The sequence below is a fragment of the Strigops habroptila genome, chromosome 4, assembly GCF_004027225.2.
Source record: "Strigops habroptila isolate Jane chromosome 4, bStrHab1.2.pri, whole genome shotgun sequence".
Classification (NCBI taxonomy): Eukaryota; Metazoa; Chordata; class Aves; order Psittaciformes; family Psittacidae; genus Strigops; species Strigops habroptila.
The window spans coordinates 38,303,563-38,327,487 of NC_046358.1; the positions used below are offsets into that span (position 1 = coordinate 38,303,563).

Genomic DNA, 23,925 nt, shown 5'->3' on the forward strand with positions numbered 1-23,925 from the left:
ATGTATGAGTGGCAGTAACTCAGGTGGGAAGAGCAAGCCTAGATAGTGTATCTTAGATTATGCAGAAAGAATCTGCAAGATGTAGATGTGTTGTGCCATAGGAATCTAAACAGAGCTATTAGTGAAGACATGAGGTGGTTTTCAGACAGATTAAGGCGTAAGTAGTCAATATCAGCCAGGATTTTGGTGCTTGTTCCCAAGTACAAATCAACAGGTCAAAAAAAAATTGCTTGTTTACGGGAATAATGGGAAGTACAGTATTTTCAGTATTAATAGCAGTAATTGAAGATTTAGAGAATAAATAAAATAGATTGTAATGCAAATGAAATTTTAGTTGCAGTGACTGCTACCTGAGTGCCCTATAAAGGTACAATTCCTGATTTTTTTTCTTGTACTGATTGTATTTTTCAGAACAGTATCTTCTGAAAACTTATAATGAAGTCATTAGATTTTATTTTTTTTTGTTACCCTTTTTTGCAGATTATATATCTGCAAGTTTTTAGCTGAGAGATTTGGGAGAGTGCCTGTATAATTACCATTTTATCCATTCTCTTTTGTTCCAGTTAGCACCTTCTTCAGGAGCAGAAAGCTAACAGCACTGTTGTGTGTTTAGTCACTCTCTGTGCCAGAGTCTTTCTCCATTGGTTTGTCCCTGCATCCTTCCCATTCCATCTTAATTGCTGATGCCAGTGGCAACATCCACTCAGTAAGAATACAGCTTGCATTGCCCTATTATTACTAGCCATTGAGTTTGTATGTGCCACTCAATTTGTAGGTGCTAATAACTCTTCCCTAGAGAGCAGCGTTTTAAAGAAATAAATGTCTAGCCTATTAGAAGTAATGTAGAAATTAACTACCATGGGTTTATGGTCACTCTTGCAGATAGTTGCATTCAAATACAGCATGGAACTAGATTATGTTGGCTAGAAAAGCATACAAATTTGGAGTTCTAAAATACTGGAATGTTCTCAAAGTGAATGGAAGATAAAAGTATCCCAATCTCAGCTACTCAGTCTAATGCACAAAAGGAGTTCTGTGGAGAGCATGTCATTTCTTAGTGCAGAATATAGCAAGCTTTGGACTTGGCATTCACATCAGAGTTTTGTTCTTAAGCAGGCTTCTGTTTTTAACAAGCTTCAGATGATTTTGTGGATTGTTAGGATGAGCAGCAACCTGGCTAGCTGAATCACTTTTCTTTGGGTGTACTAAGTGTGCATTTGAATTAGACTTCTAGAACCGATATAAGCATGTCCTCTCCACTGTGTAATGGAAACATCATTATCCTCCTCAGTCAGCATCTGTGTCAAGACTTCTTTATTTGGTTAGGGGATAGGTATCTAGACTGGAGAATGGGAATGTCCTTGTCACATTCAAAGCAGTAACTTTCCTTCATTTTTGCCTAATTTGTGTATGAGCTTTGGCTATAATAGGATAAACTAAAAGGTTTCCTTTAGAGACCTCTGAAAGTAGAGCATTTTAAAAGCAAGTAGGTGTCTCCACCCTACTTTTTCATGAAACATTTTACCCATTCAAGCAGACTTTTAAAAACAGCTTGTTTTGATAGCAGCCTGTTCTCCTGTGGGCCTTCAGCCTTTGCTTCCTGGCAGCACCTTTGGTGCGAAAAGAGACTGATCAATTGGGAGACTATCAGTGCCAGCATGCATAGAGTGATAAGTTAACACACCACTGGGAATTTCTAGGGCCCACCAAGATACTTCACTTCTAATGTGCTAACAAGCTCATTTTTCTACCTCTTGCCTCTTCAGTTATTTTTTTTTTTCTCAGAAGAGCTTAGAAGTTGAGTGCATCAGGCATAATGAAAAGCTCTGTAGGAGGGAGAAGCAATAACCCCATTTTTCCCTTTTCAGCCAAATAGAAAATTAGTTTCTGGTAATACACAAAGGCCAGTATTTTTTGTGCAAGGGGCACTGCTGTGAATCAAAGGACTCTATTAACTGCAGAAAATTCAGCAGCTGTGAATCTCCCCCAAGGAAAAAGTGCTTTTCAACAAGTTGTGCGATACGTAGTATTACTTAGACTTGAACCATCAGTTTCATCCTCTACCACTTATACACAGCCTCTTAAAAACTGTGCTATATTACTCTCCTCTGTTAAGGCTCAATACTGTGTTTATCCCCCACCTAAGAACTGTTACAATGGGAGATTTTTATATTTTCTCTTGTCCCAGTGCCTCTGTTATAGCTTTTCCAGACTGAGACTTCTGCTGAGGTTTGGCTGTCTTAGGATCCAGGAAGAATTCGGAACACAGATTTTGGAGGGAAGATGGTTTCCCAGTTTCACAGCTATGTTACCAAGCTGTGGTCTACGGAAAATTAAGATCATTTTATTCACTAGAAGTTGTTTTCAGATAATATATTCTCTATATGTTTTTTCATATTCAGGTATACTGCAAAACCTACTATAGATATTGTACAGAAAACTATAAAAAGGTTTTTTTGTAGGATAAGTTTTGTATATGTTGTATAAGCTAAGGTGAAGGGTATTGTTTCCAGCTTTAATTTGGGCCTGAGAATATTATTGCTTATCATAAATAAAAACAGTATTGTTATTTATTTTAAACGTTAGCACTTGTTAAAAATACTTATCACTTGTCATGCAGTTTTTATGTTTGGATTGCTAAAAAATGTGTGTAAGATGAATATTATCCCCATTTCACAGGTGGTGAAATTGAGTCAGAAAGGTAATTTCCTCACTGTCCCTCTTCCCCCAAAAAGAGCAGCAAAGAAAAAAATCAAGAAACTGATTCTGAGCACATTCCTCCACAGCATGCTGATTTGTTTGGTTGGGGTTTTTTTTCCTAGGAATACAGAGCTATGCGAGGAGAAAATTATCATTCTATCTACAAATAAAATATGAAAAACAAATGTGCACAAGCATAAATGCCAGAGAAAATTTCTGATGATTTTACGGTTCTCTAAGATAACTGGAGAAGGTCTCCCTCATTCAATGTGTTGAGTCCAGCTGGAGGACTTTGAAAGTTGTGAGAGAAAAGGTTAACTGATTTCTCAGTTCAGGAACTATACGACATGAAGTCAGCATGGTAGTTTTTCTTGATAATTGTATGTTGCTGCCTGCTGCTTTACATTTTGACAGCCATTTCCATAGTTGCTTTCATGAACAGCAGAAATATTCTCTCTTTTTCTCGCTCTCTCTGTGCTAACAGCACAATCAGGCCTGCTGGAACAAGAAGCCTGGAGAGGGTTCTTCAAAAGCAACACTTCAAGATACCAGTCTCTTGTCAATAATATTAGAGAGGGAGAACACAGGAAAAAGGAAGAAGTACAGTGTTTTGCTGTCAGTGCCCTGCCGACACCCTGTTAGTCAGTATTTAAGGGTCCTGCAGATTCTTTACAAATATTCTTGCTTGTTTTAATGGCATAATTGAAGAGGTGTTTTTCTAATACTCAAATTTCACTTTGTATTTATCTTAACTGTGTGTATCTGTGTTTAGCGATTCTGGAAGCAGTTTGTTATGGAAAAGTGCAAAATCATTCATTTTGTTAACGCTGAGATTATTTTTCATGCTATACCTCTTAAAAATGTTGATGTTTTTATATTTAACTGTGATCATAGAACAGGCAAATCAGTTACTTAAAAGAGAGTATTTAAGTTGCTGTTGTTTTGAAAAAGAAAAAAATTCTAAAAGCTTTGCATCAGACATGAAGAAAAAGATGGTTGAACCATAAGATTTACATTAATCATTTTATCTTAGAGTTATTATTACTTCAGTGCATTAGATTATATGTAAAGAATTAAAAGTAAGCGTGTACAGTCACTGAAATACATGATATGTGTGTAACAAAATAATTCTGTATTACTAGGCACTGATATTTAGCAGTTACAGTACATTATATAAATTCATCCTTAATTCTTGGCTAAACCAGTTATGAGGAGAGAGCACGATACCTGCAAACAATTGTTCAACATCATCTAGAGCCTACAACATTTGAGGATTTTGCTGCTCAGGTTTTCTGTCCAGCACCTTACCACCATTTGCCCTCAGAGACAGGTAAGAAGTACAGTCAACAACTGCTTTCATACAATCTTACTTGAAATGCAGTATCCTTACTTATAAAGAGTGAAAATTCAGACCTTTGTACATCATTAAGAATTACCGTTAGTCGGAGAGACTATGTGTACACATTTGAGAGCCCGGGCAAAGTTGCCTCTAAATCTTTATTCTGTTTCCTGGCATCATGAGCCAATGCCTGGCATTAAGATTTGGCAAGCTGCTTTAATATTGCACCCAGACCCTGCATTTTACAGTGAATTTTATCACCTTCCCCCCCTGTATAAAGTTTGCATGGAAACGTTGGTACTCCTTCATCTAGACTAGTTCAGGTAGATATATTCTTTAATCTAAGTATACCATCATAGGAAAGTTTTAAGATTCACTACATTTTTAGAATGTAAAGTTTTAAATTGGCAATCTGAGAGCCTTGCAATCATCAGTTTTGTTTCCAGGTTATTAGCTGAAAAGTTGGTTTTAAGGTCATTTTTACTTTGCTATAAAATACCTGTTTTATAAAAGGATACTGCATTTTCAGTTACTAATGAGAAAATCGGTAAAAGAAAATGAGTAACTCAAGGCCTTCCTGTTCTGACATTTCTTGAACTCCTTATGATTATTTCATTATTTTATTTCCCCTCTTTTTAGATCATTAAATATCAGTTCTGTTTATCTGAAGGTAAGACAAAGTGTCCAAAAAATCCCTTTGTTCCTCTTACTTTAACTAGAGCACTAAGCTTGTAACCAAATTGTTTGCAAACTTTCCTTGTTGCCCTTGTTCACACTAAAAAGAATTTCACACTGATTGAGAAATGACCACTACATCTTCTTAAAAGTTTTAGTCTTTTACTAACCTCAGGTCTGCATGAAGCACTAACACTGGTTCTGGGATTAAGGTAACTAATGATAGAGACAGTTGTTGAATGAGTAACACTTTATTGTGTTGACTTCTGTTTCTCAGCATGAAAAAGTAGTACTGGATGGCAGTGGTGTGTTCCGTACCCTGTACTGTCTTTCATTGATGTTTTAAGACATTCTGCAGTGATAATGTAGGAGAGAAGGAGAAGAAGAATGTGTAACACTTGAAATTCATTGTTCAGAAACCTTTATTTAATGATGCATAAATCAAAACACTTCTGTGGAAAAGGTGTAAATCTGAATAAAATAAGAATAATTTGTCAAGTTATCTCAAAATTTGTTTCTCAATTGCAAAAACATGCAGAAATAAATTCTAAATTATGGAAGAGTTGTGATAGGACTACAGAAGGAATGACCGAGAGATGTTAAAATATTGAAACTCCTTCACTTGGAAGTATAACACATAAGTAGAAATAAGATGTGGTTTTAAAGTATAATAAGTATAATAAGTGGTATAGTTATGCTAGTGCAAATAGTCAAGACCAAAGAGAAACAAAATTAAAAACCATTTAAAACTAATTAAATCAGTATAAAAAAATAGTAACGTAATTTAACATATGAAAGCATTTGAATAGGAAAAATCTGTAACTAGAAACATTACAAACAATAACCAGAGATAACCGTCCTTGCCACATTTCCTGCCTAATGGACTCAGTAAGTATTCAACACCAGACACTTTTGTACAGCTAGTATACTATATTCTAGTGCGTTTGTGTTGGTTCTGCCTATTCACCTTTGGAAACCTTCCAGGCTAAATCCTTTGCCCTCTTCCTCTAGTTCATTCTTTTGGGGTGAAGCAAAGCTGTTTTTCTGTATTATTTTGGTGCACTGGAGAACACTGCTTTACAGTGGCAATTCTTGTATTCCTTTAAAAATTGTCCTAGTCATGCTTTGTATTCTCTAACATCTGGAAAAATAAGATTTTTAGAAACTTGATTTTAGGGCTTAACCTTTCTATCAACTGTAATAATTATCTGCAGGAAATCTCATTAATAGGACCTTGCGATTATTTCAGCTCTGCATGTACACGTGTGTGTTTACATACCACGAAACATGCTGTCCGGTCCTGAGGGACACGTTCTTCTGGACCTTGTCATGAACAGTGAAACTGACCAACACATCAGTGTCAGGAGCAGCCAGAAGCTTCTTTAGACAGACCTGCAGCATAGTGTGACCACATGTCGAAGTCAAACAACCTGTCCCCACACCTACCTGACTGAGCTTTCATTTCAGCCCAGGGAAGCTGGGGATATTCTGTCAGTCTTGCTTGCCACCTGGAGGCTGACCCTCATTTGGTCTGGGACTCCTGAAGCTCTGATACTCAGCTCTGGGACAGAGTGCCTGGAGAAGCACCACACTATCTACCTTCAGGCTGACTCTGGAGGGCACAAATTCTAAAGCCTAAGTCAGGTATAAATTAACACTGCAGTCATCTGCCAGAAAGATTACCCCAGGGCTTGGGGTTAGCCTGGAAACCACTGGTTTCCAGTTCTAGCGAAGGCAGACCTGTGAGCAAGGTGGTTACAGATGACCTAGAACTTTGATGGACTGTGATCCGAAGAAAGAGTCCATCAGATATGCTATTAAAAAAATAGATACCCGTAAGTTTCCAGGGTCCCTACAGCAGGCAGATTTCTTGAAAGATAGGTACAGAGCTCTGAATTGTGCCAGGACTGCACATAAGAGAGGCACTAGAGTCCTGTCTGGGAATCCACACATATCCGTCACCCCCAGGATGACTCACACCAAAGTATGCAGGCTCCCTGCTAGACCTGACCATGTCATCTGAAAATTTGACCAGCTTCTAAAAATACATCACAGTTATTTTTCTAGTTACAAAATATTTCATTTATGCCTGGGTTTTTAAATGAAAAATAATTGACCAGAAGAGACTAGAAAAAATTTCCACATTTTAGATACTATAGACTTGATTCTTTAATTGGATTGTGATCTCCAAGATTACAAGTGCTGAATATGTTTAATTTTCGTAAAATATTATATGCAGTTTCTTCTAAGATCTATAGAAACTGTGAAGGTGCTACAGCCCATCCAGGTGTTGTAATTTTGTTGTTGTTGTTGTGATCCCATTGGCCAGGTTCAGCATGCCATTTTTTTCACTTGAGCTATGATAATCAGCGCAAATAGAGAACATGCTATTTGGTAATAGCATGTTCTATTTCCTCAGACTGACATATTTTATCAAATGCTCAGCCGCTTCCTTCCTTACAGTGGTTGCTCTTCAATACAGTGTGATTGTGGCTGCTGCTGTTTCATCTAGGTACTTAGTTTGGCCTGCCAAAATATCTGTCAAGTACACCTTCCCATGTTTAGGAACCTGACTAGTGCAGTGGATGTGTACATTTAAAAAAAATGAGCTATACCTACACTTTAGCACAGAATATCATTCAGTTGCCTCTGTATTTTTTACTTTGTGCTGACTCTGTTAAATAGAGTAACTGCAAATACTCTGCTAGTTGGAGTAACTCCTCCTATGCAGCTATTGAGTAAATCAGATTTCTGACACCAGAACAGGTCAAGGGAATTGTTAATGGTAAGCTCAATGATATTGAAGGGCTTATTGACTCTGTGACTCTGAGCTTTAAAATGTACTAACATCTTGGGTTTGTTTTTTCTTGACTGTCTTTTGTTCCCTCTCTTCTTAATAAAAATAGCAACTCAGTACAGTAAACATCATAAAGAAGGGGCTTTTCTACAGTAGTCATAGTTTTTCCTTGTGTTAAAAGCATCAGACTTTTTGATCCCAACAGTCATTCCTATATTTTCAAGCCTGTGTTCAGAACAATTCTGCTTCTCACTCCCAAAGTAAGTGGGAATGTCATTGTACAAGCAGGGAAGCAAGGGAGTGTAAAGATAACAATACTTCAGCCTTGCACAAGAAAAATTCAAATTCAGTAGCCTGCATCTTAATCTCTTCTGCTGCTTACTTGCTGTGTCACTCTGAACTGAGAATCTTTTTGGCCTTGTATTACCCCTTCACAGGTGAGAATAATGGTTCTTTTCTCAGTGTAGAAGGGTCTAAGCAACACTTGTTGATGTTGGTGCTTGAAGTTTGGGGCTGGGCATGAAACTGAAACAAGGACCGCATGTCTGGAAGGGCAGGGAAGAGTTTCTCATTATCCCTTCCCCAGTCCAAACTTAGGAAGAATCTTTTTCATTCCAAAGCAGAGGAAATGCAAAACTTACTGAAGTTTCATATTGGAACAACTGAAGCGGAAACCTTGCACATTTCTGAACTATTGTCTTTAAGTCAACCACTTGGGTGATAGTAAGCTGAGGATCCTCAGCACTTTGAGTCAGTAAATTCAGTGTGGACTGCTAGAACCCCAAACAGATCAACTTTCTACATTTAATTAAGTGGGTCCACTGGAAAAGATGAGTATGATTGTCCAATTAAAAAGCATCCCATGCATACGCACAAGGGGAAAATAATAGATTTTAGTCTTGATATTTCCTAGGTTTTGAATGTTTCACTTTATGAATTTATTGTCTTGTGACAACGTTTTCCTCATGTAATTCCCTCCACTTTTTTTTAAAGACATACAGCAAAAGCAATTCTGTGACACTAATTAACAGCCATATGATTCATAATGCAAGCTTTGGATCTTCCACCACCTCCTGCAGACTGAGATAGGGCAGTAGCTGGTGGTAATGGTAAGCTGCCTTACCGCTGCCTGAATCTCCTCTAGTGGAAAGATTGGGAGTTTTGCCATTGTGTTTCGCAGATACTAGTTGACAGAGAGGGATCAGTTTACCCAACGCTGGTATTTCCAGCCAGGTTCTGAAGAGCACTGGACATGGGCTCTGCTGCACTTTCACCATAAAGTTAGTCGGTTTTGCTGTGCTCTTTCTCATGTCTGGCTCTTAGCTCGCTCTCTCTCTCTCCTATCCAGTTCCAGCCTCCCAGGTCTTTAGGCCATCTTTTCCTCACCTTCTCATCTTGCTTTGCAGCTGCCTTTGCAGTCTTTCTGTCTGCATCCACTTCTTGCTTCCTTTCCTCATTTCCCAAAATTAGTGAGAGACTTAATTGACTTGACTCTAGCAAGGCTCTGCTGAGTATGACAGACAACTTGGCTGGATTTGGACTGGAATTTCTAGGAGTGGCAAAGGGCACAAGCTGTACAAAAATGATCGCCCTCTTCCCTGGAGGTCAGGTGGTGGGTGCTCAAGGATCTTAAAAGACCATCAAAATATACCAAGTGCATAAGTGGTATTTTCCTCTGCGGTCATTCTCAGAGATGGTACTCAGGAAACTGTTGATCCAAACAACGAAGTGCGATAAAGCCAGAAGCACCGAGAGTAGCCTTGCCATGCAGCACCCTGCCAGGCTTCTGCTCGGTGAATTTTTCACCTCTTTGAAAGTCAGAACCGATGAGCGAGATGAGTCATGGCAATGCATGTGTTATGATCCCTCTGGATTCCTCCACCTCACCTCACTTCTAACTCAGTCTGAGCATAGTTAGGATGCTGGTTTACATTTAAATAGTTAATTTCCGATTCGGATAACCAACACACTATTATAAGAAAATCCTAAAATTTTCTAATGGAATGTGAAAATGTCGCATTTCAACTTTGTTGATCCACCTCCTTGTTCAGAAGCAATTGAAACGGCTTTACATTATAGCCCAAAATATCATAGTTCATCAGGCTATGATATTTGTCACTTGTAAAACCTAAGAGATGAAAAATAAGGATCACTTCCTGACATTTTTCAACCTCTTAAAAATCCTAACATGTCTATTTTGTTTATTTTATAGAACATTCTGGTTCTAAGTTAGTTGTCAAATCCTTCTTATTTAACCCAATTTTAATATTTTGGATAACTAAATATTTCATTGCATAAAGAGATTAAGATAATAACATTTTACACTGACGATTTTAAAACTCTGAAGGGGAAACAAAACCTGCAAAATTTCTATATACCACATTTAATACCCACATGTGTTTATGTGCATATGTATGTACATAGAGATATATATGCTTGTGTAAAATCCAAAGAAATTTAGTTACTAGTCAGTCTGTTGAATGCCGTCAGACTTTAAATATATTTTAAGTGCTGTTATTCTTCACTCTTCTGGTGTGGTATGTTCGGATGTGAAAATCACTTTAAATGACTTCTGCTCTTCAATAGCTCTAAGTCAGTTTCTTAAGAAATGGGATTACATCTGAATCTGTGCTTCAGTCCGCAGGAATTAGAAACAAAATTTTAAGTTACGACCAGAATAATTGAAATAACAGGAGTTTAATATTTTCTTTATCCAACCATTATCAAATTTCACACTAGGGTTGACCCTTTGACACAAACTAACTAGCTTAAATACTCTGGTTTTTCTTCTTTATGTGATTTCAGGAGTCTCATGTTGAGACTGGCTAAAATTATAGCATACTTAATACTATGGAACAGCTGGGGAGCAGAAGCCATACATCGAGTTGCCATTTGTTTTTCCTTCTTGATTGTGTGTATGTGTGTGAGTATGTAACTTTTGACAGACTTTTAGCAAGCATTTCAGACAATGTTTAGGATGTATCTCAGTTGCTATGAATAAGGTTGCTGGATCTGGATAACGTTATAGAATTCTTTTCTTTCTCTTTCTCTTCCTTTTTTTTTTTTTTTTTTTTTCTTGTAATGCGTAGTTGGTAAGTATGATGCCGGATTTCAGAGCTGTTGCTTCATTGCACATAACTAACTCATCATTCTCTTTAACCTGTAGCATGAGCAGAAATTGCATAATGAAATTCGAAATTCCGTTTTCTGTGCTCATCTGTTAATACCCTTCAATCTCTGCGGTTCGTGTCTCATGTCTCACGCCTGTTATCTTTTATCTTTTCTCCTCCCCCTTCCTCACTTCTTTCCACTCCTCCTTCCTCATCACTTCTTCATTCTCAACAAAGAAAGAAATGCTGTGATATTTCTTCTCCTTCCAAAACCTCCACTAGAAAGCATTGGCCACATCAAGGTAAAGGGCAAAGGCTTGAAACGGAAGGTCTTTCACGCTAGCTGTGAATGGTATGCTGTGCAAAACAACAACGGTTATTTTCTATTCTCTAACTTGCACCATTTGAAATGCTTTAATTCCTTGTAAAATTAGAACAAGATAGAATTTCAGAAAATGAGAGTGCATGTTTCCCTGCCTGCCTTTTTCTGTAAGGCATAGTGAGTCAGGCATTATCATGCTTTTCCAGATTGTTTGGCAATGAAGTACCTAGTTCATGAACAGAATTACTGTCACCAGCTGGGGGACAAATAACAGCCCTTTCTCCTCCCTGTCACTTTGATGGGTCATGTCAATTTGAAAAAGATGGAAAGTACAGCGCTGTCCCTCTGGAGCAGGCAGGTGATGGACCAGGCAAGGCGGCCAGTCAGGTTGCTAAATTACAAAAGTTTATGACAATATGTTTTAAGTGTACTCTTAGACTTCTCACCTAATAACCTTATTTGATTTTAGAGGAGTCTTTCAAAATAAATTGTGCTCACTTTTGAATGGGTTTTGCACCCCTTATATATGAAATGTGTACTGAGGGAGGGAGATCTTCAGTTCTGATCATGGCATTATTATTTTAAAAAATTACCAGTAATAGCATGATGTGGAAGAAATAGTGAGTGATCTTGGGCTTACTGAAGTCAGCAGGGGTTTCCCTATTGACTTCTGCAGGACTAAGCTTCTGTCTGTAATTTATATAGGTCAGAAGCGACCACAGTGGTGACAGGTAGCTGAGTTCAATCAGGCTATCAGCCTCTGTAAATGGCTAATTGAAATGAAGTTTCATTTTGTGGATGTGAGTTCATAGTGTTAATTTTCTGTACCATGGGAAGGAGAATGTAATTTTGGTTTCATATTTTCTCCTTTTCCTTTTGTATCTCTATGGAAGAAGATTTGGAGATGGGCTGTTTGTAAGGAAGAGCCTTGTCCTCTTGGCAGTGAGGACTCAAGGCCCACTGGAGCATGGCTCCAGGTGCTGGGCTAATGAACTACTTCCCGTTGTCTCAAATTCATCTTGTTCCTTTTACAAAGAAACATTAACATATAGTACATCCAGTTAGTATGATCTGTTCAAGCTTCTGCCTTGTGGGCCCTGTAGGAATTTGCCTTTTGAAGCACTGGCTAAAGTTGGGATGGGAGATGTTTTGCTCTCCCAGTTGGCCCGATTCACTCCACCTCTTCAGCTGCATTCCTAGAGCTCCCTTCATGCGCAACAAGCTGTTAACCTTCATGTTCTCATTAAAGACTGGATTCTTCTGGGTTGTTGTTTGAATAACAACTCCCTACCCCTGCGAGGGAACTGGAGGTGTTTGTTCTCCCTGTTAGCAGGAGAACACCGCCCACTTCAGTGCTGCCTCAATTCCTGAGAGCGAGGGGGTTCTGCAGTCCCATAGCTCAGTAGTGTCTGGCATCATCTTTTCTCTAGAGGTGGATTTGTGGCTGTTGAGGTACATGCAGTACCATCACCCACAGCTGGTAAACGGCTAGGAGACGCTGTGGGAGTGACAGCAGCACTGAAATTCCTCTCTGCCCCCCGTGAATAGATCCCGTGCTGCAAGTGCAGAAGGCAGCACTGACCCATCTGGTTCTTGCTGTCCTCTGCAGGCTTCTGCCCAGAGACTCAGCCGGGAGAAACTCCAGCAGCAGCAACAGCACAGGTGGATGGAACAGACTTAGCCTCTCCAATGTCTCCTCGGACTAGCAAGAGCCGCATGTCCATGAAACTGCGCCGCTCCTCTGGCTCAGCCAACAAGTCCTGAGTGGCAAGATGCCTGCAGCTTTCTAGTGAACAGTGATCAGCCACCCTTCCTTCCCAGAGCGAATCACTGCTTCCCATTAGGATAATGTCTCTAATGTGCGTGCCCATACCCTGCATTCCCCTTTTCTGTATGTTTTATTTTAAACAGTGACACTGGAATTTTACTTTAGTGTTTCGGCTTTTGGTTTTTTATCAAACTCCAGGCTGCCTTTTTTTTCCTTTCCTTCTTTTCTTTGCAGTGCAGTTTGTCCTCTGCACCTTTTACCTTCCTGGATGATTACGATATCTTAACAGTAGTCACTTTTAACTCTGGTTGATCTTGAGTCATATATGAAATTGGAGACTGTAGTTTGAATACACTATATTTATTGTGCCCCACTGCAGTTTTCTCTGTAACAAAGAAAGAAATATGTACAATTTGAAAATGAATGTACAATTTTAAATTGAAGTTGCATTTGTAAAGTCTTTGTCAGATGTCACGATGTTAATGCACAGGATGTGTACAGATTATTTATGTTAAGAATAAAATAGTTCAACAGCCTTTCAAGCATTACAGAGTCCAAGAGGAATATCTTGCTCATAGCACCAAATATTTCCTCACAAAGCAACATATTATTTCATAACTCTGCAGGTGATGCCATAATCTGTGCCAGAAAAAACAAAAAAATCACTGTGCTGAAATTCTACTTATGCTTGGCTTCCAAATATTTTTATGGGGTTTTTTTCAACTGGTATTAATAGTAAATGCCATTGAGTTTCATGGGTTTTTTAGCCTTTATCACCAGGCTGCTGGGTCTAGAGGTAAATTCTTCTTTCTTACATTAAAAAATTAAAAAAAAAAAAAAAAAAAAAAGAAAACAACAACCAACCAAAAAACCAAAACTTTGCTGATAGAAATTCATTGCTCTGATGATGTGTACTAGGGGAGAAAAGGGAACATCCTCCAGAAGCCTGGCTGAAATGCTGACAATTCCAACCCTGTGAGTGCAGATTAGTACACACGTTCTACCCTCCCAGAGGTGTTTTCCTGCAGAAGATGAAATGCTCACATTTTGAGTCTGGCAAACAACAAAATGCTGTTAACAAAATGTAGCATGACATCGGTACTAACTGCATGTGTAAATATATCTTATGGGCAACAATAAAAAGATAAATTATGTATTGTCATTCATGTAGTATCTACAGATTTGTTATGGTTGAAGAGAAGACATGCTATTTAATAATACAATAAAATTATTCTTACCACCTTTTGTGTATTGGTCATTCACCTCAGTGATTAGATTCTTACTCCAATTGATAGAAGAACAGCATATTATGTGTGGAACAGTTAAGTGCGATACATGGCTTAGTTTTCATTTGTAGTAAAAAGTACACACGAGTTCTTGGTAGCTCTTTCCCAGCCCGTCACAAGAACTCCGTACTGACAGCTTCTCCCTGGATCTAGTAAATAGAATGCACACAGCTCCGCAGGTAATGCAACGCGCAGGACATTCCCTCCTGCAGGCTGGTTGTTCCAGTGCTAATTGTAGGAACAGTTAATAATCATCAGGTTTCTGTGGTCCACAGCCCTTCATCTTCAACTGCACAAGTGGAGAAAGGAGAGCGATGACTCAAACACCACAGTGATCTTCTCCAGGGGAGAACTCGTCTAACTGCAGAAATGAGCATTTTTAGCTAAGTCTCCATTAACTACCAAATGATGGCAAAATGCACAACTTAAAATAACATGCTTTATTTCTGGCATATGAGAAGAGCAAGCCACTAGTTCAGCCTCCTCCATCAGATTGCAAATCTTGCCTGCTTTAGGTTATATTGTATTATAGGTTATATCGTATTCATTTGTCCAGGTCCTGGAACTAAAACAAGAAGGTCCATGAAACACATTTAAAATAAAGCACTTGCTTTCAGCCTTCGGGTTGAAATACAGGATTCTTTTGTCATGTGTAACAAAATATAAAACTACAGAAATAATTGCCTTGGAGGATGCTAATCAAGAGATTGACATATTTTGCATACTCATTTCAGAGAGAGTGTTAGAACAAAGACCATGGCTGGGATCGGTTTGGTTCTTCAGAAATCACCAGCTGACCCACTTCGCCCTGCTGAATTCAAGAAGGGCGTGAGCTTTTAAATCCTTTATTGAATTTTGTTTGCCCTTATTTTTGGCCTCACCTGTTACCACATTTAGAAACAAGCACTCCTGCGTTGAAAAATAAATAAATAAATTACGAATAAATAAATAAATACTGGCTGAAATGTCAGAGCTGGTAAATTCAACAGTATTTCAAAGCATGTGGCCAGAGCACCGTGAAAGCCATACATGCCGCGGGTTGCTTTGCTGAAAGTAGGTCTCGTTAGAGAGAAGGAAGGCAGCCTGCCACCCATGCTTCAGCAACATGTCAAAAGGCTGCTTCATGTTCTAGTTTCAGCTGTTCACAAGGCTCAGAGGAGCTCACGGGGAAGAGGGGTCAGAGGCTGCCCAAAAAAGCCAGCTGCGGACAGGGCCCCTCTGCCTGCCACACCACAGGGGCTGGCAAGGCCTGATGAGACCCAACTGTTCCTTGTGCCATTGTTGATGCCACACTGACAAGCCACTAACAGAGCGGGTTTTGAAATGGGCAGCTGCTGGAGACGTGCGTTTGCCTACCGCACAGTTGCTAGCTAGAGCACAGGAACACAGAGCAAGCGGGAGATGCGCACTTAGCTATAGAGATTGACACCTCATACTTTAAGCGGACAGCACAATTCATTTTCCATACGTTTTGCTAGCTATTGTATGACTTGACATTGACTTAATATGAACATTTACCTTCTCAGCTATCTTAGTACAGAGTACAGCAAACAAAACACCTCACAATAACTTAAATGTTGAAGCTCAGGGGCTAAGGCTATTAAAACAAGGTCACTAGATTAAGCTCATTTTCTCACGAAAAATAATTCCTCTCTTTAAATATCGTATATACAGCTGTACTCCTATCCGAGGGGTAGCTACAGAAGATGTACTCGCAGTGAGCTGACGCCTGGTTCCCCGCATCGCCTGCGTCCCGGCAGACGCTGGCAGGGCCCGGCTCCCTGCCTGATGCCGCCAGCCCGGGGCCGTGCCCACACCGCCAGTCCTCCCTGCGGCTGCTCGGCGGCCCACGGGCCGCGCTGCGCTCCCACCGTCCCTGCAGGGCTCAGCACGGGCGCTGCCGCCTGCCCCGGCGGTGCCGCCCGTCGGCTCAGCCTCCTGCCGCGTGGCCGAACTCCAATACCCGCCAACCGGGGAGGGCAGAGGCAGGAGTCCGCGGGCGGCCCCTCCGCCGTCGTAGCCATGATTTTCCATAGGAATTACAGCGTGGACAGGACTCGCTCGGCCCGCCCGGGCTCCCGGAGCAGTCCCGTTCCTAGCAGCCCGGCCGGACGGGCACCTGGAGCAGCAGGACCTGCCTGCTCTCCGGCGGGTGGCACTTGCTGGCGTGCCGCGCCAGCCCGGGCGCGCTGAAGAAGGTGGCGGGGCACTGCTTACAGGGGAAGCCCTGCCGCTCGCCGCCCACCGCGCCGCCCTCGGGGGGCCCTGCCGGCGGCGGCGGGAGCAGCAGCTCCTCCCGCACGGCGTGCCACAGCCGGTGCTTGTCCCTGATGTCCGCCGAGGGGAAGCGGGCGCCGCAGAGGTGGCAGGCGAAGGCGAGCTGCCCGCGTTCCGGCGGGCCGTAGGCGGCGGGCCGCGCCGGCCCGTGGGTGCCCAGGTGCTTGCGGAGGTAGGCCTGCCGCCGGAACCGCTTCTGGCAGCAGGGGCAGGCGAACGCCTCCCCGACGGGGCCGGGAGCGCTGCCGGGAGCAGGGCCGGGGGGGACCGGGGCGCCGCTGGCGCTGTCCGCGCCGCCGCGGTGCTGACGGGGCGGCGGCGGCTGTGGAGGGGGCGCGGCGGGACCGCGGGGTAGCCGCTCGGGGCTGTTCTCCTTGCCCGGCGGGGCGGCGGCGGCGGCAGGGACGGCGGCGGTGGGGCCGGGCCGCGGCTTGTGCCAGCGGCGGTGCGAGGCCAGGTTGGCGGGACAGCTGAAGATCTTGTGACACTCGGGACAGCGGTACTCGACGCGCACGATGCGGGAGCAGCGGTGCTGGGCCAGCGCCAGCGGGTCCGCGTACTGCTCTTTGCACAGCTGGCAGATGAACTCGCCCAGCGGCGTGCGCCCCGTCGGCGGCCCCGGACGGCCCTCGGGACCCTCCTCCTTGATGCGCAGCCCCAGCACGGGCGAGGTGGTCACCTCGTCGGCGAAGCTCAGCTTTCGCGTGGCCTTGGCCTTCTTGGCCGGCGCCTTGGCCCGCGACGGCCGCTTCAGCGCGGGCACCGGCGGCGGCGGTGGGACGGGCAGCGGCGTGCGGGGCTGCAGCAGCAGCTTCTCGGCGGGTGGGAAAGAGGCGGCCAGGGGGAAGGACTCGGCGGAGGCGGGGGAGCTGAGGCACCGCTCGAAGAGAGCTGCCCGCGGCCCCGCGGCGCTGCAGGGCCCCGCCGTGCCCCAGGCGGCCGGTCCCTCCAGAGGGGCGAGCCCAGGGCCGCCGCCACCGCCGGGGGGACACGTCGCGGGGTAAGCGGCGGCGGCAGCGCCCTCCTCCTCCTCGCCCTCCTCCTGCTCCTCCGCCCCAGGCCTGGCGGCGGGGCTGCCCCCGGCGGCGGGCGGCGGGGGCGGCGGCGGGGCGGGCGGCGGGTCCCGGTCCGGGTCCCGCTCCCGCGGACGCGCCCGGTAGGAGCCGCCGGGGCGCCGGCTGCGCTTGACGAGGAATCCTCGCGGCATGGCGGGGCGGGGCGGCGGGAGCGCGGCGCCGGCAGCCCGCACCGCATTTATACCCCCGGCGCCCGCTCCCGCCCGGGCGTCATCCTCCCTCCGGCGGCGGCGGCCAATGAGGAGTTGGGGCCGGCGCTGGCAGCGGGGGGAGGCGGCGGCGGCCGGGTCGGGCCGGGGCTCCCCGCTGCTGGGGCGGGCGCGCTCGGACTGCGGGGCCGGGCGAGGTGTCCCAGGGAGCGTAACCCGCAGCGCGGAGCTGGGGGAAGCGGCGTCCTGCGGGGCTGAGGGAGGTGAGGGACCGGGAGCGTGGGTCCGAAATGGGAGAGACCGCGAAGGGCCGGGCACGGTTCCGGCAGGAGCATCTGTCGCGGGTATGTGTGCCGGGAGCCTCCATCCACCTCCGGGGCCGGCTCACCCTGCGTGTGTGTCCTGACGGGAGCGCGAGCTGGGAGCCCGCTCCGTTCTTCAGCACCGCCACAGCCAGAGTTTTCCCGCAAGTAGTCAGAGAGATGTAGTGTCAAGGTGAGCTCTCGATGCAAGAGCAGAATTGCCACTGCCGCTTGCAATGCTAAATTGCCGACCCGGGTAATGGCTGTGGTCCCCAGACAGCTTCACCCATGGGCAGCCTCCGAGCCCAGGGGATGCAAAACTGAGCAACAAAGCGGTGCAACGATCTGCCGAAGCGCCCAATCCTCAACCCGCACCCCGCCCCGATGCCACTCCTGGCCCATTTCTGGATGCCCTGAGCCCAGTGGCAGCTCGTGCATCCCTGAAGCAAGGTGGCAGTTGTGTTTGCTAAACCACGAATCGCTTTTTAGAAAGGCTGAGTTTCAGTGGGAAGAGAAATGCACTTGGGGAGGGTTGCCCATAGTGCCCCGTTACCAGCATCTTCTGTCCGATCGCTCGTTTACCCGAGCCCGGTTTCGGAGGCAGGACAGTACCGTCCAGCCCGGAGACCTGCTGCTCCCGGTATACACAAGATGGCGTGTCGCTGGCAAGGAGCACGCCAGAGCCTCGCTACAGCCCTTGGCACGGGGGGACGGTCGGACTCGCCGTGCTCGGAGCATCCTCTGGCCCGAGAAATTGGAGAGCGCCGGGAAAGAGGGAGAACCAGCACCTCTAGATCGAGGGGTTTTCCACAAGTGGCAAGAAAGATTTGAAGCCTTCATGCAAGACCAGAACTTGCCCCACCTGCTCACAACGCTCAACCACTTGTCTGCGTAAGTGCCCTGATTATATTTGCTTAGCAAAGGCTTAATCATGTTTTACATTACTCTCCCATTTTCCTCCGTTTTTGTGGTCGCACTGAATTTTAGATTAGATTATAGACTCTACAGACTAGAGATCACCCTTTTTTAGTACAAACCACTGTAATTGGGACTGATGAGCCACGCTGCAGTGCAGTTAGGTCACTTCACTGACTGACTGCATGATTTTTGCCTAGTATTTGGGTTGACCTTTGTAATTGGGACTTTCCAGCTACATTTCTCACTGAATAATTGGGTCTCTGGTTACAGATCTGCTGCTTTATACTGTTCCTCCAAACGACATGTAAATAGTTCTTCCAGTTTCCCCTTGTAAGCAATGTTCTCATTAATGTTTCGCTTCCTTTTGTTATGTTGCAAAAATGGTCTGTGTTAGGAATGTCCAGCTCAGCTTCTGTCCCAAGGGGTGAGGAGCCCGGGAGAGCCTTTTCCTACGCAGGAGTAGCGGAGGTGAAGTGCCAGTTGGAAAGCAGGTGCACCGTGTGCATTTACTGGGATTCCAGACATTTTCTCTGGTAAAGGCTGTAGGCTGGAGTTGTGTCAGGGAGTTTCTTCAGGCCCCCAGTGTCGTAGTCTGATACGGCCCAGAGGTCATGGGGAGACTGGGGGATAGCTTAGAGTCTCCCCTCCCAAAGTTGCAGGGTTGGAATCACTGCTCCGCTGCCCCTGCTGCAGCTCTTCTCAGCTCTTTCCTATGACTTGGTTCTTACAGCCTCCTCCATCTGCCTCCAGTTTATTACCAAGTTCTGAGGTGGGACCCAAAACTGTGGAACCCATCACCCCATCATGTCGGCACCCACAGATCTTCAACAAAAACACTAGCAAAATTGCTTTGGGATTCAAATTGTTGCAGCCATCTTGTGACTTGTTTGTCTCAATAAACACACCGTTTTCCCCTGGCTACCCCTGCTCCAGTGCTGGCTTCCAGCCCCTCACAGGGTCATTATTGCGTGATTACAGATTATTTCCTCTCCCTCCCCGCATCCACAAGTGAGTTTAACCCAGTGACTGGCATTACACCTGGCTCTTGCAGCTTTCCAAACCATTACATGGGTTTGTCTTCTTGCCCTCAGCTTTTACTCCTTCCAAAAATTTGTAATTATTAAATTCAGATAACTTATAAGGATATATAACAATTTGTGTGCTCACACCCACAAATGCTGTGGAAATCTTTTGGATTTTTTTCCACTGACATTACATTCTGTTAGTCCCCTCATGTAGCTGTGAGTGCAGCACTTCACCTGCCTGAACACCATACAACAGGGGAACCTTATTTAAGGTCGAGGCTTTCTTCAGCAAGGATCTGAATTATGTCCTTGCTCCTTACCTTACACTGCATTCCTTACAGTCTGATAAAACCAGGTTGGACTTGATCAAGCATATTAGCCACTTCCATATGAGAGTCAGCCTTAGGTGACCTTAGATTAACTAAAGGGTTAATCCCACAGTAAATAGGAAATCAAACTTTGAGTAGAAAAATGTAGTAGCTGGTAGGGAGCTGGCAGGTGAGAAGAAGAGGAACCAGTTCCTTCTCTTACATCCTTTGCCTCCTCAGACCATTCCCTTCTTCCTCGTTGAGGCTGAATGCTGGTGTGTTAGGGAACAGAAACAAGAATGGTACAGCACTGCTCTGCCTCCCTTTTGGCAGAAGCTTCCCATTTTGTGTGAAGGGCATTTTACCTTTGATCATAACTTTGCTGCTAAAATAAGCCTCTGAGACCCATTCAATCCTTGCCAAGATTCAGCAGTCAGATTCAATGACGGCTGGGTCAACCTCTTGAGGACCTTCCAAAGCAACGATAGACTTCAGGTTCCTCTAGATACCTTCCCCTGTTGGATCAGGGAGCTCCTGGTGCCTTATTTTAGGGACATGGTTTAGTGGTGGACTTGGCAGTTCTGGGTTAATGGTTGGACTCAATGATCTTAAAGGTCTTTTCCAACCTAAATGATTCTATGATTCTGGAGGATGATCCATCTAATTGAACGCAGTGTTCTGAAGTATGGCACCAGCAGCTCATCACCCAGGTCCTTCTGTGTCCCAGTGCCCATGCACCTCCCAGGGACCAGGATCTCCGGCTGCAAGGAAGGAATCCTGCTGCTCCCACAGGTCTCCAGGAGGGCCTGGAGGCCAGCACTGGCTCCTTTCCAGACACTTGGGAGCCTGCGCGGGTGCTGGAGAGGAGGTGCAATGCAGTATCCAAATAAAACATAGTCAAGCAAGTGGGAAGCTGCATTTGATGTTTCTGAGCGGTCTTGGGGCGTAAACAGTAAGAGGAATGTATGACAGCAATCCCGGCTGGGAGGGAGAAGGTCTCGGGTGAGGTCTGGTTCTCAGAGAAAATCCTAAAAACTCTTCTGGGGGCTGAGGGGGCAGAAAGAAGAAGAGGAATGCCTTTGGCCACTTAATAAAAGAAAAAAGTAACCACAGCTTTCAAAAATAAGAGTTAAAAATAAAATACAAAAGAGCTATAAGCAAAGGATTAAAGAACATTTCTCTCCTTCATGTTTCCCCTCCCCACCACAAAAAAAATTGTTGTGGTTGGGTTTTTCATATTTCAGAATTTCCAATAAAGTTGACTTTTAAATCTTTCCCCAACATCTGGTTTGTAATTAAAGGAGCAGTAAATAGGAGGGAGACAGAAGCCGCCTCAGAAGCCTGTCCTTGATACATGACTCTCCAGCAATATAGCTAGATGAGCGATACCACCCCCAGGCTCCGGCATTTACACAAACAAAATCCAGGCTGGTTTTGGTGGCAGCACAAGCCATTTCATCTTCCCCCTAGAAGGAGGCTGCCAATTATCTTGCTGTGGTTGGGGATTCAATGCTGGTGACAGACATTGAAGGAAATATCTGCATTATGGGGATATGAATTGTCTAATATAGCTGACCTTGCTGGTACCTTAATTGTGTTTTGTTTTACCTGAGGACAATCTGCCTCAAGGGGAAAATGATGCTAACAGCTGCTGTGTTTTCTTCATTGCTCAAATATTAACAAGAAGCTTTCTGTAAGAGAAGGTAGGAAACACTGTTCTGCGAAAGTGCTTGGGCTAGAGGGATTTGAAGGGATTTTAAGACACTATGAAAACATTCAACCTTCCTCTTTTTTCATAAACGAAGGGGTGCTGTTGATGTCACCACACAGCCTTCACTAACCTGATATTGTGGTAACAGTGACGCTGTGGCTCCCGTCCTTACTCTGTAAGTGAGCAGCAGCGTAATGCCCAAGAATGCTCCCACATATTGGTTCTTCCCATCTCCATCTGCATTAGCCCATCGTGGGGACACCGGGCCCTCTTGAGGAAGCAGCATGACATTCTCAAACTCATACAAGTCGCCCGAAAGCCTCGATGGGACCATTATAACTTTTGTAATTTCATTATGGATTTCAGCTGCCTCTCAGCTTGTACCCCACAGGCTGAAGCCATTTGCCATGACAAATTTGCCTGTAATGGAGTTATTTATTGATCTTGCCATGTCATAAATAGGAAGCTTTGGCTTCCTTTGGCATGAGATACTCAGCAGTCTGTTTCCTACAAACATCATTATATATTGTAATTCACTGAAAAAGATACTCGTTGTACAGAAAGGTCATGGTTATTAATTATATGAATAGCAGTAGTGGCTTTCAGCGAGGCTGAGTCCCAGCTGCGCTGCTTGCAGATGTACTTGCAGATAGGTGGACAGTTCTGCACGCTAAGAGAGCAACAACCGAGAAGACAAAACGAGGCAGCAGGAGGATGGGAGAAATGAAGCTTCTGAGCAGTGGTGATGCTGCGTGCTGGGCTGGGAAGCTCCGTGCCTGCCTCCAGCAGTTCTACGGTTTGCTAAATTTCCCAAAAAGGTTTAATCTGGGAGGCTCTTGGAGAGCAAAGAACACGACCAGGTGAATCACAGCCACAAGTACTTTGTTTTGGCCACACTTTGTCCTGCTCCTGTGCTGGTGCTGGTGCAGGAAGATGAGCCCTCAGGAAAATACTTACCTTTACCTTCTCCCCCACCCCCCACCCCCCCAATCTTTTCGTGTCCCTGTGACAAGGCCAGCTTCCTCCATAAAATTCCTCTGGCTCGGAGGGGCAACAGGCAATTCCCCAGGTTTGTTGCCCAAGAGCTTTCTCATATCCCCACTCCATGACACCCTGTCTACTTCTCCTGTTTTCGTCAGGTTCCCTCTCCTGCCTGAGCTGCAGGTAGCTCCTGTGAGAAGGACGTTATTGCAGCTTTGCTTGCCCATGAAAATGAAATACAGGAATTATTGAAGAATAAGGTGCAGGTACATCGTGGCCACTGCAAAGCAGATGTCACCGTAGGAGCCCTCATTGCCAGCAACAGTTGCAAAGGGGCAGATGGAGCATGGGAGACCATGATAAGGAAAAACAGTAGCAGGGAATGGGAGGAGAGCAAACCAACACAGAAAGCTGGCTAGGAAAAAGTGGGCAGAGTAGCACCCGAAAGAAACAAGCAGGGAAACTGCATTACAAGGAAATAAAACATATCTGAGCTGGGTGCCTGCATCTCACAAAAGCAACAAGAAGGGCGACTGCTCCCAAAAGGAAATTGCAATTCATCTCTGTGCAGGGAATGTGAAGGAGAAAGGCAAAGGAAAGGCAGTACTGAGACAGAAACCTGCTGCTCTTTTCTGAAAGTGCACCTCTGGTGTCTCAGGTCAGTCACCCTGCTCTTCCTCAAATGAGACCTGGCAAATGCCCATCAAGAATGAAGCTTCGGAGGATGAGGCTGCAGCGCTGGCTCTCAGCAGGTGCCTCAGGCTGGAGACTGCCCGTCTTTGGTGGGTCAACACCTATGGTCAGCCCGGGGGGGGGCAGCGACAAAACACTGCTGGCTGACGAGGCCAGAAAAGGGAAAATGCAGCAGTGCCTCAGGGTGATCCGCACTGGAATCTCCTCTTCAGCTGTGCTCTCCTGCCCGGAGCCAGCGCCTGCCGCAGACGGCCAGAGCACTGGTGGCTAGAGGGTGTCTCCACAGAGCCTGAGGGCCAGAGCAGCACCAAGCTGAAATCAGTACCTTTGCAGATCAAGAAAATCAAGCACAAATCTCATTATTTTGAAAATATTTTTTCCAGCTAGGACAGTTAGCTCTGTTTACTTCAAAGTCAGACAAAACACAGGGGACTCAAAACCAGCATCAGGCTCTAAGTACTGCAAACATAAGTGATCCCTAGCCGTTG

General features: G+C 44.9%; 2 protein-coding genes across 14 annotated transcripts in view; one reads left to right on the forward strand and one right to left on the reverse strand.

Moving 5' to 3' along the window:
* RALGAPA1 (Ral GTPase activating protein catalytic subunit alpha 1) overlaps positions 1 to 13,953 on the forward strand; it is a 128,559-nt gene extending 114,606 nt beyond the window's left edge. For 3 of the 13 annotated variants that reach the window (XM_030481876.1, XM_030481879.1, XM_030481887.1), the window contains 3 exons: positions 3,906 to 4,030; positions 10,859 to 10,973; positions 12,553 to 13,953. In XM_030481876.1, the coding sequence (XP_030337736.1) occupies positions 3,906 to 4,030; positions 10,859 to 10,973; positions 12,553 to 12,649 (337 nt within the window). In that variant the 3' untranslated portion in view covers positions 12,650 to 13,953. Of the gene's footprint in view, positions 1 to 3,905; positions 4,031 to 4,678; positions 4,710 to 4,991; positions 5,324 to 10,600; positions 10,604 to 10,858; positions 10,974 to 12,552 lie in introns of those variants that run through there. The other 10 variants (XM_030481883.1, XM_030481878.1, XM_030481885.1 and 7 more) reach the window with 7 other exon arrangements.
* A 469-nt stretch (positions 13,954 to 14,422) lies between these two features.
* INSM2 (INSM transcriptional repressor 2) lies at positions 14,423 to 17,481 on the reverse strand. The gene is made up of 2 exons (XM_030482231.1): positions 17,336 to 17,481; positions 14,423 to 17,185 (listed from the first exon to the last, which is right to left on the reverse strand). Exons 1-2 carry the CDS (start codon positions 17,479 to 17,481, stop codon positions 16,093 to 16,095), a joined length of 1,239 nt encoding a protein of 412 aa, XP_030338091.1. The 3' UTR covers positions 14,423 to 16,092.
* Between the last annotated feature and the right edge of the window lie 6,444 nt (positions 17,482 to 23,925).